Here is a 17,006-nt window from a genome sequence, read left to right on the forward strand (position 1 = left end):
GAGAACTTCTAAAACAATCTATATGACTTAAACTAAGAGGAGATTACAATTTCTCTGTGTAAGTCTTAGAAAATCAATCTCTTATTATGTAGTATATATAACATACCTATGAGTTCTACCTTTGAATAAATTTCTAGCTGTTCTAAGTCAGAGAGCACCTTTTAGTCATCTTTATATCACCACGATTTTGCACCATATCTAGTATACAGTAAGTATGCCATATTTATGTAAATTGAACAGAACCAAATTATAGTCCATACCATTCCTATGTCACAATAAATGATACGCAATGGCTTTGAGTAAAACATCCATAAATAGAAAGGCAAAAGTAATGCTAACTTAGCTACTTTGATTGAACAATAAACTGAAATTTCTAAGGTTCATGGTATATAAAATAAATACAGAAATTTCCTAGGGTACAGACTTATCTTTATCTGATGAAAGAAAGCAAATTTTTCTGCCAGTATTGGAGCTTGAACCCAGAGCCAGGGAATTGTTCATTAGCCTTCTAGGTGATGGCTGATTCTCTACCCCTTTAGCCATACCTCTACTTCTGGCTTATTGCTGGATGTCTTGTGCTTTTTTGGGGTCAAAGCTAACTTCAAACCTGGATGCGCATATCTCAGCCTCCTGAATAGCTAGGGTTACAGGTGTGAACCACAGGCACCTCGCCTGACCAGCCTGAAAGTGAATCTTTATTAAGACAAATTATTGTTTAATTTTCAAATATGAAAAGTAAATTTTCTCACTGGTTATTTTTCTTAAGATTCTTAAAGCAATAAAATAAATTTCAGCATCAGTTTTCCAGAAGATGCAAAGACGTTCCTCGTGGAGTTTTTCTTTTTGGTGACTAAAATACAAGAGCATGTTATTGAAGTCTAACTCAATGATAGCATAGCTGCATGTCACCTTAGGGGTTTCACCTTGTAGGATCAAGATATGTTAGCGTTCTTGTGTACTTATGACATAGGAATGAAACTGTGAAAGCTTGTGGAAATGTAGGGCTGTCATCTAGCTTTAGACTAGTTTCCTCAGAGAACAACTGTCTCAGAACTCCTTGGAACAGCAGCTGCATAGCACACAGTTCAAGTTTGAGTTCACCCATGACACTGAGTTTCTGTGTTGCTGAATGAAGGAAGGTCCATATGCTTTGTATACAGACATATTGTGGCCAGAGTTAGGTATTACTGTGGTCATTCTCATGACAGTGACGATTTGAAAATGCTCAGGGGGCAGGACCAGGAACAGAGGACACACTGAGCCTTTAAGAGTTCACCATTCAATAAACACCAAATAACAGTCCAGAACAACAACTTGCCAGAGTAAATTCTCTGTCTTCCCTCCAATTTAGATAGGCAATTTCTATCCAGTTTTTAGATGTTTCAAAATATCTTTATGAGAGCCACTGGACAGAAAATCCAGTGGGGACTGAAAAACATTTCTTTGTACCAATATGGTGTACCGTAGCAACTTCTGATTCACACTAAATTTTCTCTTTGCCCTCTAGACTCATAGCAATCCTGTTAAGGAGCAAGGTATTCTTGGCAGTCTTGATCAAATCTTAAAAATATAGCAAGGATGAAATTTAGTTATTACAATCAATTATTGGCTTCTTTCAATTTGGCCAATTCCTTACTTCCCGTTCTAGATAATTGGTTGATTCCTTAAGGGTAACCTCTGTGGCCATTATTTTCTGAGTAATAACAATTTCTCTATCATCAAGGAAATGCATTTTCCAAGTATTTTCAGGCATAAATTACATGTCTGGTTTGTGGCTCATGACTAACAGCACTCCTTCATTTAAGTATTTTTTTTTTTTGCCTCTCATTACTTTAGGAAATGCAAACTTCTCACAGTTTGCTTCTAATTCTGGCTAAAAATCAGCAATATTTTTATTACCAGACTAATGTGCTGCTTTTAATAAAAGATGAAAAATGACTAAAAGTCTAAAGTCCATTTTTTTCTTTTCTTTTATGATGGCTACAAGTAGGTGATTTAACAATTCTTTTTTCTAACTATAATATTTTTATAGTTAATCTCTAAACTGCAAGCTGCTATTTCTTTCTTTTTAATTTTATTTCTTATGTTTAATTATGCATTTCAGAAGGAACACTCCTCATGTTTTCGTTTTTTGTATATATAAATATTTAACTACATACCTTATCATTTTCTGCCTCTATTTCCCTCTGCTTTTGCTATTTACAATCGCTACAGCTATTTTTACTTTCCAGTCACAGTCTTTCCTCAGAGCCAAGCAGAGAGAAAGAGAGAGGAAGGTAGGAAGGGAAGAAGAGAAGGAGAGAGAAGATGTGTGTGTGTGTGTGTGTATGTGTGTGTGTGTACATGTATCACTGACAAGGTTTTTGAAACTGATGATTCAGCAAAAATTTACAACATCTATAAATTTGAATCATTAATATGACATAAATTGGAAATACTGATATAGCATTCGTCAATGTTAGTTGCATCCACAATATTTCATTATTCCCTCCTCATCAATAAGACACTTTTTAAAAACTACATACATGGGTTTGTTTAGAAAATATAAAGTGATATTAACATTTCTCTCTCTCTTTCTCTGTCTCTCTCTCTCTCTCTCTCTCTCTATATATATATATATACACACATATATATCCTTTTAATGGAAGAAATAAAAAATGGGGAAAACTTGACTTTATGCTTTATTCTCTCCCACTCTCACCTTCCAGGTGAGCTAACCCTTTTTGTGCTATACATTTTAATGCATTAAGCATCTTTCATCAGCCTCTGAGGATGACAGATGCTGTACTCATGTTTGTGCTTTGAAACTTAGCAGTAGAGGATGACTTGTCCCTGAAGGCCAGACAGAGTGCCCAGGGCTTAGATATTGGGACAAATCCAGTCAGGAGAAAGGAGTGATTCCTGGAAATATAAGAAGAATAGACTGCATTTGTTTAGTTTTATGCCAGGAGATCAATATACTCCATAGATCATCATTGACATAGTCACTGCCCCCAGGTAAGAAGTTATATTTAACTCATGACCAGATAAGGCAGAGTGTATTAGCTTAAGTTTAGTAGGAAGGAGCTTTACATATAACTATGCAAACAAACAGCTTTTGTTCTATTTCTTTCTTTCCATATAAGTGCAATAGCTTGAATTTTCAAAGCACTTTCCAGCTTTGAAAGCAAGGCTTTCGTGGTTGTTTCATTTGATCTTTACACCTACCATGTGGGTCAGAGGAAAAGCTTTAGCCTTCATCTCTTCTCTAGTTATCTTTACCACTTCATAAATGACCTTGGGAAAGCCACTTGGATTTCTTTGCATCTCACTTTCCTCATTCTTACTGAGCTATGACAAGCTGTAAAATAGTAGTAGTAGTAGTAGTCATTATGATTCACTTTAGAAAGATGTAAATGTGGATCAGAGAAATGAAGTTTCTTCCCCACAGTTTCTCAGTAGGAAACCTTAGGAAGTCTTTTAAATTATTGTGAGAAGATAAACAATTTTCTGTTACACATACAGAATGGTACAGAAGTGAATATGAAGTCTAAATCAATCACACACAAAATTATGAAGCTTCTGTAAAATAAACAAGGGGAAAGATGTACTTCACTTGTAAGAAGTCAACATGCACATACATAATGTCTCAGCATACAGTAGGTACATTCATTTTTTTTCCTCATTAACCTAACCTAAGTAACCTAAACAGATCAAAGGATTTTATATTTCTCTAGGCACTTTTGAAGACATCCTCTCAACTACATAGCACAAATTGTAATTTGAAGGATAGAACCTACCCCAGAGAAAAATTCTCCACCACCAATGGAATCTGTGGGACAGCAAAGAAGAAATAACAATCCAAGAACATGAGAGATCACTCTTATTTTAACAATAAATAGGGCAGTACTAGAATTGGTTACTTACACTGGCTACTTTATGATGTATTGATTTTATCGGACAAGGAATTACCATGCTTTAGACCATGGTGTGACTAGAAGCTTCGTGAAGGTCCTGATTTATCAGCAGTAATTTTTATTTTCAATTTGTAAAATTTTTATCACTACAAATCTAAGGCCTTTTTAGCAGAGGAATGTGAGATTATGTTACAATTTCTTCTGCTATGGACATATCCACATACATCAAAAGTATCCACTACAGACTTGGCCACTGGAAGCATAAGTCACAATTCATGTTTTTGTATGATATAAAAAAGAGGAATATTCCTCAGGGATATTCCAGGGAACAGTAAGCATGGACATAGCTTAAGATAGCAAGTGATCTTCAAAGTAAAGATGAAAGAAAGGGGACTTATGTCATAAACTATTAGTGTGATTCCTTCCCTTCTTTGCTTTTGAGTTGGGAACAAAGGCTCTTCCCCATGAAGAAGTACAAAGGTAATAAATCACTGACCACATTAGGCTAAACTTTCACATTTTTGTCTGCACCTAACATAGCCTTGAAATAGGAATACAGATCCCTTTTGGAAAGTTTTAGCCATGTTGAGAACAGGGAATTTTCACTGTATCCTCAGAGTTATACAACTAACATCTAAAAATAAATATGCATCTGTTTAGTAGTCCTTGTTAATAGTTACAAAAATCATTACTTTAAAATTATGAAAAATGAACCATTATTCACCTCCAAATATTGTTAAATAAGGTGTATATATTGGATTTTAAGAATAATTTCCTTGACTATAACTCATTTTTATTACATCTAAAGGTAGAATGCAAAACTCATTTGGCTGTTTCTCCTGTACCAAAGAAATGGATAAAATGTACATTATCTCTAAAGATCCCCACCCAAAACAGAGGCTACTTTTTGCTCTATTCCCAATATTTCTTTCATCCTCCTAGTTTCTCATCATTCTAACATTCCATCCACATCTTCCTCCTTTCAATGGCTTGTGAATCTCAACGTGCTCTTCATCTTGTATATCATTGAATCTCCTCCGAGACCTCGCTCCAGTTTGAATCACCTTTCTCTAACTTACCGTCTTTCCTTCCTCCAAACAAAACCTCTCTGGAATATTAAGTTCACACTGAATTCTTTTCTTTGGTATTTCCATTTCATCCTTCTAACTATGCTATTTGGCTTCCCACAATGAATAACATTATGTACAAATAAAATGATTTACCCTGAGGTCACCGATTTCCTCATAAATTCCAAATCCAGCAACCAACTTATAGTCTGTTCCTTTTCTGGCCTCTGAGTCAGGCCAACTAGCTAATCTTTCTTCCCTAAAATCCCAGTGCTGACTGAGTGGGTTTCTATTAAACCTTTCTTCTTTACTTCTCTGCCTACTAATCCAATCATCCCTTTTGGTTTTCTTTCTCTGCTGCTCTTTTCACCATCTTTCCTATACAATAAATATTGCTATTCTCCAGAATTGTTTTTTCTTCTTCTTACTCTGTTGTCTGACTTGGTGGTATTTACCTCATATCTTCATGGTCAGTTACCTCATAATCAAACAGAAAAAAATCCCGCTATTGACCACTTCCAGGAGTGGTCATATATCTAAGTTTTACCTAATGTCTTTTTCAATGGCTACTGGCTATTGAAGTTCAGCATGCTCAAAGCTGGATTAATAGTAATTACTTAATGAACTAATTATTAATCAAACAAGCTAAATATACACATGGAAAAGCAGTATATAAATTGGATCACTTCAGCTTGGAAAAATCCTTTTTACAATTTATGCTAGTAATAGTGATAGTTTGAAAATTAGCAGCTTAGTTAAGTAACGTAAGTCTCTTTTCAGGATTACCAAACTTGGAAGTTACATGTCAGTCAAAACACTCTTTGTTGTGAATAAGGTACCAAGAAACTGGCCTCACTAGTTATCAATCCAAACAACTGGCTCTCTCGCTAAAAGCCATCTGAGAACCAATTGTCTCTTTATTAAGAACTTTCCTTTCCCTGAATTTGCTCTCCCTCATGAAATGGTGACTTTATTAACCTCAACTCAAAAAAAATTCTCTATTGTTTTATTTCTTATATGTTTGCTTTCATTTTAGAAATTATACTACTACCAAATTTCTATTAAAACAACCAGAGAACCAGGCGCTGGTGTCTCATGCCTAAAATCCTGGATACTTAGGGGGCTGAGATTTGAGGATCATGGTTTAAAGCCAGCTCAGGCAACAAAATACATAAGACTTTTTTCTCCAATTATTCACCAAAAAACCAAACGTGCACATGTGACTCAAGTGGCAGAGTGCTAGCCTTGAGCAAAAGCTTAGGAACAATGCTCAGGTCCTTAGTTTAAGTCAAAGGGCTGGCACAAAAGGAACAACAAAAATAAAACAAAACAACAACAACAAAAAAACAGAACTTCAATTATAATCTCTTCCCAGTAATTCCTAAACGTCAGAGGTAGTCCCTGTAAAATCAGGAGACAGATAGATAGGTAGGTAGGTAGGCAGACAGACAGACAGACAGACAGACAGACAGACAGACAGATAGATAGATAGATAGATAGATAGATAGATAGATAGATAGATAGATAGATTGATAGATAGATAGATAGATAGATAGATAGATAGATAGATAGATAGATAGATAGATAGATAGATAGATAGATAGATAGCATTGCTATTGGACCTACAAAATAGCCAGAATCTCACTAGACAATCAACCTAGCTATACTACACCCTCTGGTCAAGCCAAGTTTATAATTCATAATTAGACATTAGCAGTAAAATGATTGGCTTTTTCCTGTATCTTAAGACAGTGACTTTCAAATAGCATTCAAAACATTGAACAATTGCTAATAACCTAATAGGGAAAAGGAAATCTTTAGCCATGCAATGGTTGTCATGCATTGGGAAGAGAAATATGCATATGCATTGGCACTCTGATGAAGTCTTCAGGGCTGTCTGGCAGATAACCACAGCACTGAAAGCATAGAGGGGGCATTAATTGCTGGAGTAAGGGTTGGGTAGTAAAGGATCCTAGAAGACAGGAAGTTTCACATATTTCTTTCCATCTTACTGAGTTTCTCAAAGAAAATGGAGTTTATTGCTGAAGATTTCCTCAGAAACATGCAATTGTCTCAAGTATAGCATATGTATATATTTCATTTGATTCTCCTAGAAATGATTTAGGTACTTTAAAAATAAATTAAATGTTGATTAGCAAGTTCAAAATTGTAAGCAAGCCTTTTGAGAAAGATAAATTACATACATATTCAGCTACCTTGTAGGGCTCCCCAAAAAGATCAAAGCTTGAAGAGAAGAGACCATCTTCTTGCTGAACTTCTTGATTCCTCCGTTCCCATTCCCTTTTCTTAAGTGCACTACGGTCTTGTTCATAGTGACTGACATGTAAAGGAAGAGATAAAAAGAGAAAAAGATTAATTAGTCATCTAAGTGATTTAGATCTCTCGTTACTAATAAGAACAAAATGCAAGTCAGTACTCCTCAGGTTCATATGTCATAGAGGGCAGAGACTCCTCTTTACTCCTATTGAATTTAAAATCCTGACTAGTTCTTTACAATAAAGAAAAAATGAACACACTTTTTCTTTTAAGTTTTAAAATTATCTTTAAGAAGCTGACTACTGGGGTTTCAGCTCAACATGTCACTTGTTTAGTGCAATGCACCTTGATCACTGCCACTCCTTTCATCACTTTCCCCCATCTCTCCCAACCCCATCCATCCCCTCAATCTAGGTATTTCCATTTTTCCACATGACCATTGACTATTATGACACCACTTGCCCACCTTCCTCTCTCCATTTTTCTCCCTCCTTCCCTTCACCTCACCGTCTCCTGACAACACATATTTCAGCTTCCTGGAATTCAATTTCTTGAACTGTTGTTTGAAGGAGTTACATCATTTCAATCATCCCTTGTGTACACAATGCTTATGTATATATGCATATGAGCCTGTATGTTTTCACATATATTTATAATTTAGATACTTGTACATATAAGAGATAACATCTGCCCTTTGTCCCTTTCACCTGACTTCACTTAACATAGTTTAGAACATAGAAATTTTAAAGTAGAAATCATACTTATGAACAAGCAAGTGTGATGGAATTCTCTTGCCTTGTCCTGTTTTGATTATTACAAGCAAATACACGTTCCTCAAAAAATCAGTCCACTATGCAGAGAAGGATTGAATTAAAGGTATAACGTGTGTCATCAACTACCTATAGATCAGAAACTATAAATGTCACAAAGTTCCAAGGGAGAGGAATTATTAAAGTATTAAACCATGGAGATGCAGATAAACTGGAATCCTGTCCTTAGCCTACCCTCTCTCAATGAAATCTTAGGAGATTTTAATGACATTGAACAACTGTGAACCAGCACACATAGAACTATACACTAAATACTGTCCATACCTCATTTTTGTTTGGTTATTGTTATTTCAGTTATTCTATGCTTTGCCTTAGAAGTGAATAAAACACTGCAAGTTTCTCCAGAAAGAAAACCCACCACATGGTTCAGGCAGAAACGAGTTTATTGGGGGGAAATCACAATGCCAGGCCACAAAAGATGGAGGCGTGGGGAGACAGAGGGGAAGGAAGAAGGGATAAAGAGAGAAAAGAGTAAGAGAGAAAAGGAAAGAGCACAGGGACCGTGTTGAGCTGGATTATATAGGAAAAGGTGGGAGGTGTGGCCAGGTGGATTGGATGTGACCTCAGAGAAGGAAGAGGTAACTGCCTCCAGGTGTGCCAGTTACCTAGGTAACTCAGGTGCTGGGTGCAGACTTAAACAGGAGGGGGGCATCTGCATGGAGCCCTCCTAGGGAGTGGACCTTACAAAAACCTTTGTTGGAACACGTCATAGAGGAAAGTTCCTGGTTGAAATGATTGCTTAGTAATGAAACAAATGATGAATCAGAAGCCTTGAATGACATAACATTAATGCATAAACATTATATAAAGACTACCCTGGTGATGCTCAGTAAGTTTCAGGCTTTTCCATTGGAGAGATGGAACACTTATTTTTTTCTAAATAATTACTTATTTATTGTGATGTACAGAGGGGTTACAGTTTCATACATAAGGCAGTGGGTATATTTCTTGTACAATTTGTTACCTTCTCCCTCATTTCCCCCCTCTCCCCTTTCCCTCTCCCCCAATGAGTTGTTCATATAGACTAACAAGGTTGATAAGAAATTTTGATAACACTGCCTTATTATGAACCTGTAACTTCTCTGTACATCACTTTGACAATAAATAAATCATTTTTTTAAAAGACTACAAATTTAAACATGATTTTGAAGTATTTCCCCACATTTTATTATCGTCCATTACTTGTGCATATCTCTCTATATAGGCACACAATGTACCTGAACTGGACTCAGCTTCTCTATCTGTCACCCTCATGTCTGTTAGCTTCTGAAAGTCATCTCAACAAGTTTCACTGTTCCATTTTTCCACATGTACATAAAGTATTTTGACCATATTCTCCCTCCTTTACCCTATGTTCGTTCTTCCCCTATCACTAGTAGTTCCACATACCCCTCACAGGATCTCTTTCATACTTCTGTCATTTATTATTTTTCAGTGCATGCTAATTGTTCAAAGAGGTTTCACTAGGTTACTTCACACATGTATTTATGTTTTTTAAATCAGACTGACTTACCTTAGTTCCTCTCATTTTCCCCATTCCCACTACTCCTAATATTCATCAGCTTTCATTTAGTATATACAGTACAGGTTGAGTATCACTAATTTGAAAATCGGAAACTCAAAATAATCTTAATCTTTTTCACATGATGCCACAAGTAGTAAAATTCAATTTCTCATCTGACATCATATGATTATGTCATAATCAAAATGCAGGCACACATATAGCTATTATATGAAATTACTTTCAAGTGCTAAGGATTATAGACAACATAAATAGACTTCCTTTTTATACTCGGGCTCCTCCCCAAAATATTTCACTATGTTATTGTAACTATTCTGAAATCAAAAAATGATGTGAAATGAAAACTGCCTTTGCTACCAAATAAGAGATATTCAACTTGTACTGTATTTCACTAAAGAATTTTCTGTCTACATTATTGATGTTCACCTTATATGAAGTTAGTATGTACATGTATGTATGTGTGCTGAGAAATTTTTATTGATTTTAATTTTAACCTTAAGTAATTGTATGAAGGAGTTGCCATTCAACATGAGAACATTTAAATTATATATGAATATAAAATGCTTAGTAGTTGTCAATTGTAGGTTTCCTTCTTTTTGTTACTATTATCATGTTAACATTTAATTCAATAATTAACATGCAAATGAAGAGAGTAACTAAAGGAGTTACAAGAGATACACAGATATAAAAGCAAAGTTGGTGGATTTTGTATATAATAGAAACCATAATGCCAATCATTGATAGGCAAATTTACTAATAAATATCATGGCTTTACAAAAGTATAAACTATTTATGCATATCTAAGACATTTATATATGAGATGTATATGACATCATAATACTTAACCATCCTCCCTCCTCCATTGAAATCCTTGAACTAGCAAATTCAAAGTGACTTTGATAGTCATATTTGCTAAACAAAAGCACACATTTCTCCATTTCAAAATAGCAACCACATTTATAGGGTATTTTCACGAACATTATAATACAAATAAGGCTATGTATGGAAAGGTTTACCCTCAAGTATATGTTCAGAATATGTTATCACTCTATGAGGAAAGCAAAGAAATCTTTTAACTCCTCTTCAAACCCTCAGCTCTATAACTTGACTCTGCCTGGTCAAAAAAGCTGTTATTCAAAATAATGGAATTTAATCTATTATCTGTCATTTAAGAAGCTCCCCACGTGTATTATAGTTAGTAGTATCATATTTCATTTCCATGCTCAGGTTGAAATCAGAGTTGCACACAGTTATCATGTGCCTACTGGCTTTGTGCTAGGGGCTGATGTGGAATCCAGCCGGTATAGTAATGTCTTCATTAACTGTGCAGCATGAATTTGTACCTCAACACCACCTATCAGCCAGCCATCCATTTTTCTCAGTGTTAGAAAGACAAGTTATCAGAGGGGTGGGGATGGAATAACAAGTTCAAACAATATTTGGTAGTGTGGAGTAAGGAGGATGAGTGTGATACAAAGGAGGACACTTTATTTCTTTGCCTTCCTAGGAGATAATTTTCAACAGGCAAACAAGAACCCAAGTCTCCTGCTTCCAAGTAGAGCGAACACATGTCAGTTTTCTAGGTATCTATTTATTTTCTACACATGACAGCTCAGAATGACAAGCCTATAGATCACATTTAATTTGCCCGTGAAGAGAACTCAAGTGCTTTGGTCTCTTGGCTTTGCAAACTACCTTCCTTCTCCTCTGTCAGAAATATATAATTAAAACCCTGAAGGAAAAAAAAATAAAGAAGAAAAGAAAGCACGTTTCCACTTTCATGACAACCCTTCAAGCGGCCAGCAGGAAGGGCATTTCAGGGCTTTAGACCTGGCTTTGATTTGTCTGTAGGCTCTTGGCTACATTTTGCACCAGCTCATTACTTAGGAAATTCCAGACACAAATTTGAATAGCAGATTGAATGTGCACATGGATGTTATCTGTTGCAAGCAAATGTGCCTGCTACATTTTTTTTATGACATCTAACAAAGAACAGTTAATTCTCATATCTCTGGTGAGAATGGCTTTACTCTCCATAGAGTTCCACTGATCTTGGAAGGCAACCACGTAGTTCCAACTTTTTCCCTTTCTTATTCAGCAAGGCATTGTAACAAAAGCTTCACACAGTGAGGTTTAATGAGGAATGAACTACATGGTGATGAGGCTTTCAATATGTAACATCACTGCTTTCTGACTGAAACCAACATTACTAATTTGAGGCACTAGCTAATTGAAACTATAGTTATGTATTTTGCCTTGTTATACCTACTGCCATTTATAATTATGAGGACTTCTTTGTATACTCAATTAGTTCTCATGGTTCAGGCAGTTTGTGCTTGAATCCATGAGCCCTGTAGAGGCTACAAGAAAGTGTATTGTCCCCTAATGATATAATGTATTTTGTACATTCCTGGGCTTATTTTCATGAGGAAACAATGGCCCTTGGCCCACAAGAAAGTGCTCAAGCCAGCAACCTGTATTAATCATTATATTGTTGGTCTGAAGAATTGGAGTTTACTCAAAGTGATGAGGACATAGCGGTCCTATTGGCAGGAAATTTCATTTTCTCATTGAAAAGTTCAGCCATAAAACTGAACTCAAGGACTCATCACTATTAGCAAGTTAGGATATTTTCCCAACATATTTTCCTCCTGCATATAATGACCAGCATTACATCATGATAATATAAAAACTCTTGTTTTTTCAAAATCAAAGTCAGTGGTTAATTGCCCAAAGCCATTTTGTGTCTACATCTCGTATTTTGTAATTCTCTATACTCACTGTTAGGAAAAGACAGTAACTATTCTGTGAAGCACCTTGTTCAATGAAGCTGCGATGACTGGGAGCTTCTCTATCAAAAGGTTTTATACTAACTGTGATCTCATTTCGCTGTGAAAATCCTTACCCTTCGAAAATCCTTACCCTTCAATTACAGAGAAGATGCCCTCAAGATGCCTTAAAGTGTGGGGAGCTGTCCCAAGCCCTCATCTGGCAAGTGACAAAGGAATATTTGAACATGTTTTTATTTCCATCTTCAGAGTGGGATCCTACTAGGGTCCTCAAACCTAATCATGTATGTAGGTAAATCTTGTGTTTGCACATTAGAAGCCCCAGGTACATTTGTAGGGCAATGAAATTCAGGGCCCAGGTAGATTCACTGAGGTCTAGAAAGTTCAATTATGCCATTTTCATTAGCTCACAGTGGTAGCTTACTTGGCTGACAACGTAGACTTGTCTTTCAGAACACAAACTTTGAAAGCAAGAAGACACTTCAGCAACCAGCTAGCTGTGGGGTCCTCATTTTACAGATGAGGAAATTGAACTGGAAAATGTAATGGGCCTCATAGCAAGTCTTTGGAAGAAGGAAGAGGCTGGAGTCCAGCTTTTCCTGTGCCCAAGCTAGCTCTGCACCCAATATCTAAGGCTTTGACCTTCTGGCCTCCTGTATTTTCATCCAGAATATGAGTCTCATTAGTACCCATTGGTCAATTTTTCTTAGGATTGAATTTTATTAGAAATTGCCAGTAGGACAAAGTCTAGGAATTAAATTTGGATTTAAGAATAGAAAAAAATAATTTCCTTATATCAAAATGTACAGATCCTAAAGGGATTATAAAATTAACTGCATCAGTGGGAAATAGGCTGGGGTAGGAAGAATAAAAACCAGTTTAAGTCCATTTGGATTGGATATTTCATGAAGCTTAATAATCATCGTTTATGTTACTTGGTTATTTTACAAAACTATTTGGGAAAACATAATGTCTTAAAATGACAAGAGTCTTTAAAAATACTGTTAATATAAGATTTACTGTGTTATGTTCCAACTGCATTAAATAGCTGTATTCTGTCTAGTATCTTCGTAAAAGCATAAAATACATATTTAATTCAACCAAGAGACGAACAAGCACTAACTCACTCTTTGTGGTTCTCCTGAATGAATTTCTGTGCTATATAAAATTTGTGGATTTTTTTTATACTTAATGTTTCAGAGTCCCAAGTAGTATCTGTCAGTATCAAGTCCTAGTTTGAATTTGAAACTTTGATCAACCCTCTTTATAGCTGTTTGCTTGAAATAAAAAATATGTACTGGACACTAGTGGCTCCTGTCTGAAATTCTAGCTACTCAGTACTCAGAGATCAGAAGGATGGAGGTTCCAGTATGACCTAGGAGAAAACAATCAGGAGATCCATTGTAACCATTAGACAGGCACAGGTGCATGTAACTGTGAATCCAGCTGATTGGGGAGGCTGATATGGGGAGGGTTATATGGCTCTAGGACAGCCTCCCAGGTAGGGTGGGAAGTATAAAAATAGGAGGATTGTAGTGCAGGATGACTTGGGCAATAAAGCAAGAGTCTTTTATAAATAACCAGAGCAAAAAAGGTCTTAGAGGCATGACTGGAGGGCTAAAGCATCTGTCTAGCAAGTGAGATGCCCTGAAGTTAAACACCAGTACACACACACACACACACACACACACACACACACACACGCCCAACCCCCCCACAACTTATTTAGTAAATACATTCAAAATCAAATCCAACTTAAAACTCATTTTTCTAATACTACCTATAAGCATATAAATGTGAAATATTCGATCTAAAAGTATAGAAAAAAGTTAAAGTAGGTGATCTTATTTCACATATGTGGGGAACAGCATGACAACCTTGGATCTGAAGATGTGAAACATGGAATAAGATATAACCAGGCCTTCACTTGTGACTCTTTGATATTGCCAGCCTTGCTTATCAAATTTGAAGCCCTGAATTCAAACCTCAGTAACACCGCTACCAAAACATCTGCCCATTCTAGTTTTGGTAGGCCTTAGGGAAATGGGCCAGAGCTGATTTTTCTAGTTACCATAAATGCGTATTTTGTAGTGATGTTGTTCTAATACTTTCAGAAATCCTTATGGAAAAAGCTTAAGATTCCAGTATAGGGCCAGCTTGTGAAAATGATACCAAAGGCTCAACTCATCCAGAAAGCTTGTCTAGTCATCATTCTCATTTCTGTCTCCCCTTCTCCCTTTCACTCTTAGTCTTCTCTGTTTTATATGAGTTTTATTGAGATACAATCCACATCCTATACAATTTCACCCATCCTAAGTGTACAACTCAATATATGTTTACCTTGTATATACATTATGCATATATCACCATGACAATGTTTTCACCAATCTAGAAAGAAGTCTTGTGCCCTCCAGGGATCACTGAATTCACACCTTCCCTGCCACCCAGCTAAGCCTAGGTAAAATCTACTGCCTATGAACAAATTTACCGATTTGAGATACTTCATATATGCATGATGATATAACATGTGGCTTCCTGCACTAAGCCTCAAAGCTTATCTATGTTGCTGAAATCATTTGTCCTTATGGCTGAATAATATCCCCCTGCATAGATATGTCTGGTCCATGTTCATGAAGCAGGATCAATATTTGTATTCCTAATGATTTACTTAGGACTGTGTGTCTCCATTACTCTTTTTACTCTTTATGATCAAAGGTCCCTTCTTTCTTTTATTTATTTATATTATTATTTTTCTTTTCTTATTCTTCTTTTTTTTGAATAGTTTTACAAAGAAGTTGCCTTTTAGCAGAGCACATTATGAATACAATGTATCTTGATCAATGTCACTCCTTTCAACATTTACATCCATCCCTTCCCTACATACTCCTTCCATTACTTAATTTTGTAGGCTAGTCATTGGATTCTTGACTGCATTCTCCACCTCTTCTTCTCTTCATTCATATACCCTTTTCCCCTTGACCCTACCCCACCACTTTCAGGGAACTACTTCTTGGTATTTTATCTTGGTGAATTTTGATTTTGTCTTTGTAAGGAATTATACTATATGACTATTTTGGCTGACCTACCAATCTCCAAACTTATAGAGATTAGAGCTCTATAAATGTAATTGTACTCTAACAAATACCAATTACTCAAGCTACAAACATGGTTTAGTACATCTAGTAATGGTGAAAATTTAGAGAAACAAAATAACAACCTCATGCCAATGAAAGACCCTTGTTTTGTTGTTTCTAGGGAGATAAGCTTAAGTAATCCTGCACAGTGTCCAGAAATGATAGTGTACACATTCAGAAGATCTGGGATGGACTCTCACATTCAATCTGCTTGATAAGTAATCAGTCATTTTATGTTCATAAGCCTTGGTTTTCTCATGCATAAAATAAGAGGGATATTTACACTTCCTCTTTAGTTAGTATAAATATTAAATATGACAATGCATGAGAAATGCTTTTGTAAATTATCAATGTCTGTTCAGTATTCATGACTAGGATCACTGGAACTCTCCTGCTTTAAAAATCACAACTCTTTAAACACATATTCAAGTTAGTAAAACCTGGGAAATAGCTACAACTGAGATTACTATCACTATTTAAACGTGAAAAACTGAGGCAGCATATGGTGGTATAGGGAAGCTGAGATCCATGTAATCTCAGTATATGGCTGGCCCCAGGCAAGGAAGGTGGAACTCTATCTAAAAATAACTAAAGCATGAAATGTCATGCAACCAGAGGTAGAGCACCTGCCTAACAAGAACAATGCTTTGAATTCAAGCCACAGTATTTCCAATATAAGTAAACAAATAAAAATAGTAAATAATGGTTCAAACTGAGCTGGGTATGGTGGTTCACTCCTATAACTCTAGCACTGAGGAAATAGAGGTAGGAGAGTCTGTGATTTCAAGGATATCATGGGCTACAAAGTGAGTTTCAGGTCAATATGGATTATGTAGTGAGACCTTGCCTCAGAAAACCAAAAACAAATTACATAAAGAAAACGTAGGTTCAGAAAAAACAGACTACGTAGTATAATATGATCTTGGAGAGAGAGTCACCTAACTGATCAGTAAACAAAATTAATTTTCAAATAAAGATTCACCGGAGTTTCAAAACAGTACAATTTATACTTAAAATACTTCTAAATTGTGTTAGAAAGCCCCAGAGTAATTCCCAGGAATCCCATAGATACAACTTCAGTCTTTGCACATGAGGCAATTATTCATAGATACATTTCTTTATTTGACTGATTTGGGAGTGCCTCAATTTGCTGGAATTAACTTGAAGCAATCATTCATTACAGGGAGGTAAATCAAAGACCATGCATGTTTAGTGAACAGATGTATTCTATTATGCAGAAATCTACATTGCTAATAGATATGGGGAGAAATGCCATGAAGGTGAATGTTATTATGAGAGTAGACTTGTCACATTGAGCAGTGACATGGATAATATTAATCACATCCAGGGGCCACCCTCTGAGCCACAAGAAGATACTAGTCTTCCTCACAGAAAATAAGAATACTTACACACAGGCACATCCATGCATTTCTACCCTGTTCACTCAAAAGGCATTATTGACAGGCATTCTGAACACCTTGCAAAATATCT

At 36.0% G+C, this 17,006-nt stretch overlaps 1 protein-coding gene across 9 annotated transcripts in view; it reads right to left on the reverse strand.

Moving 5' to 3' along the window:
- The window catches only part of Aff2 (AF4/FMR2 family member 2), a 471,554-nt gene that overhangs the window by 314,615 nt on the left and 139,933 nt on the right, over positions 1 to 17,006 (reverse strand). For 5 of the 9 annotated variants that reach the window (XM_048336770.1, XM_048336768.1, XM_048336765.1 and 2 more), the window contains exon 2: positions 7,168 to 7,300. In XM_048336770.1, the coding sequence (XP_048192727.1) occupies positions 7,168 to 7,300 (133 nt within the window). The remainder of the gene's footprint in view (positions 1 to 7,167; positions 7,301 to 17,006) is intronic. The other 4 variants (XM_048336773.1, XM_048336769.1, XM_048336764.1 and 1 more) reach the window with 1 other exon arrangement.

The sequence above is a fragment of the Perognathus longimembris genome, chromosome 28 (assembly GCF_023159225.1).
Source record: "Perognathus longimembris pacificus isolate PPM17 chromosome 28, ASM2315922v1, whole genome shotgun sequence".
NCBI lineage: Eukaryota > Metazoa > Chordata > Mammalia > Rodentia > Heteromyidae > Perognathus > Perognathus longimembris.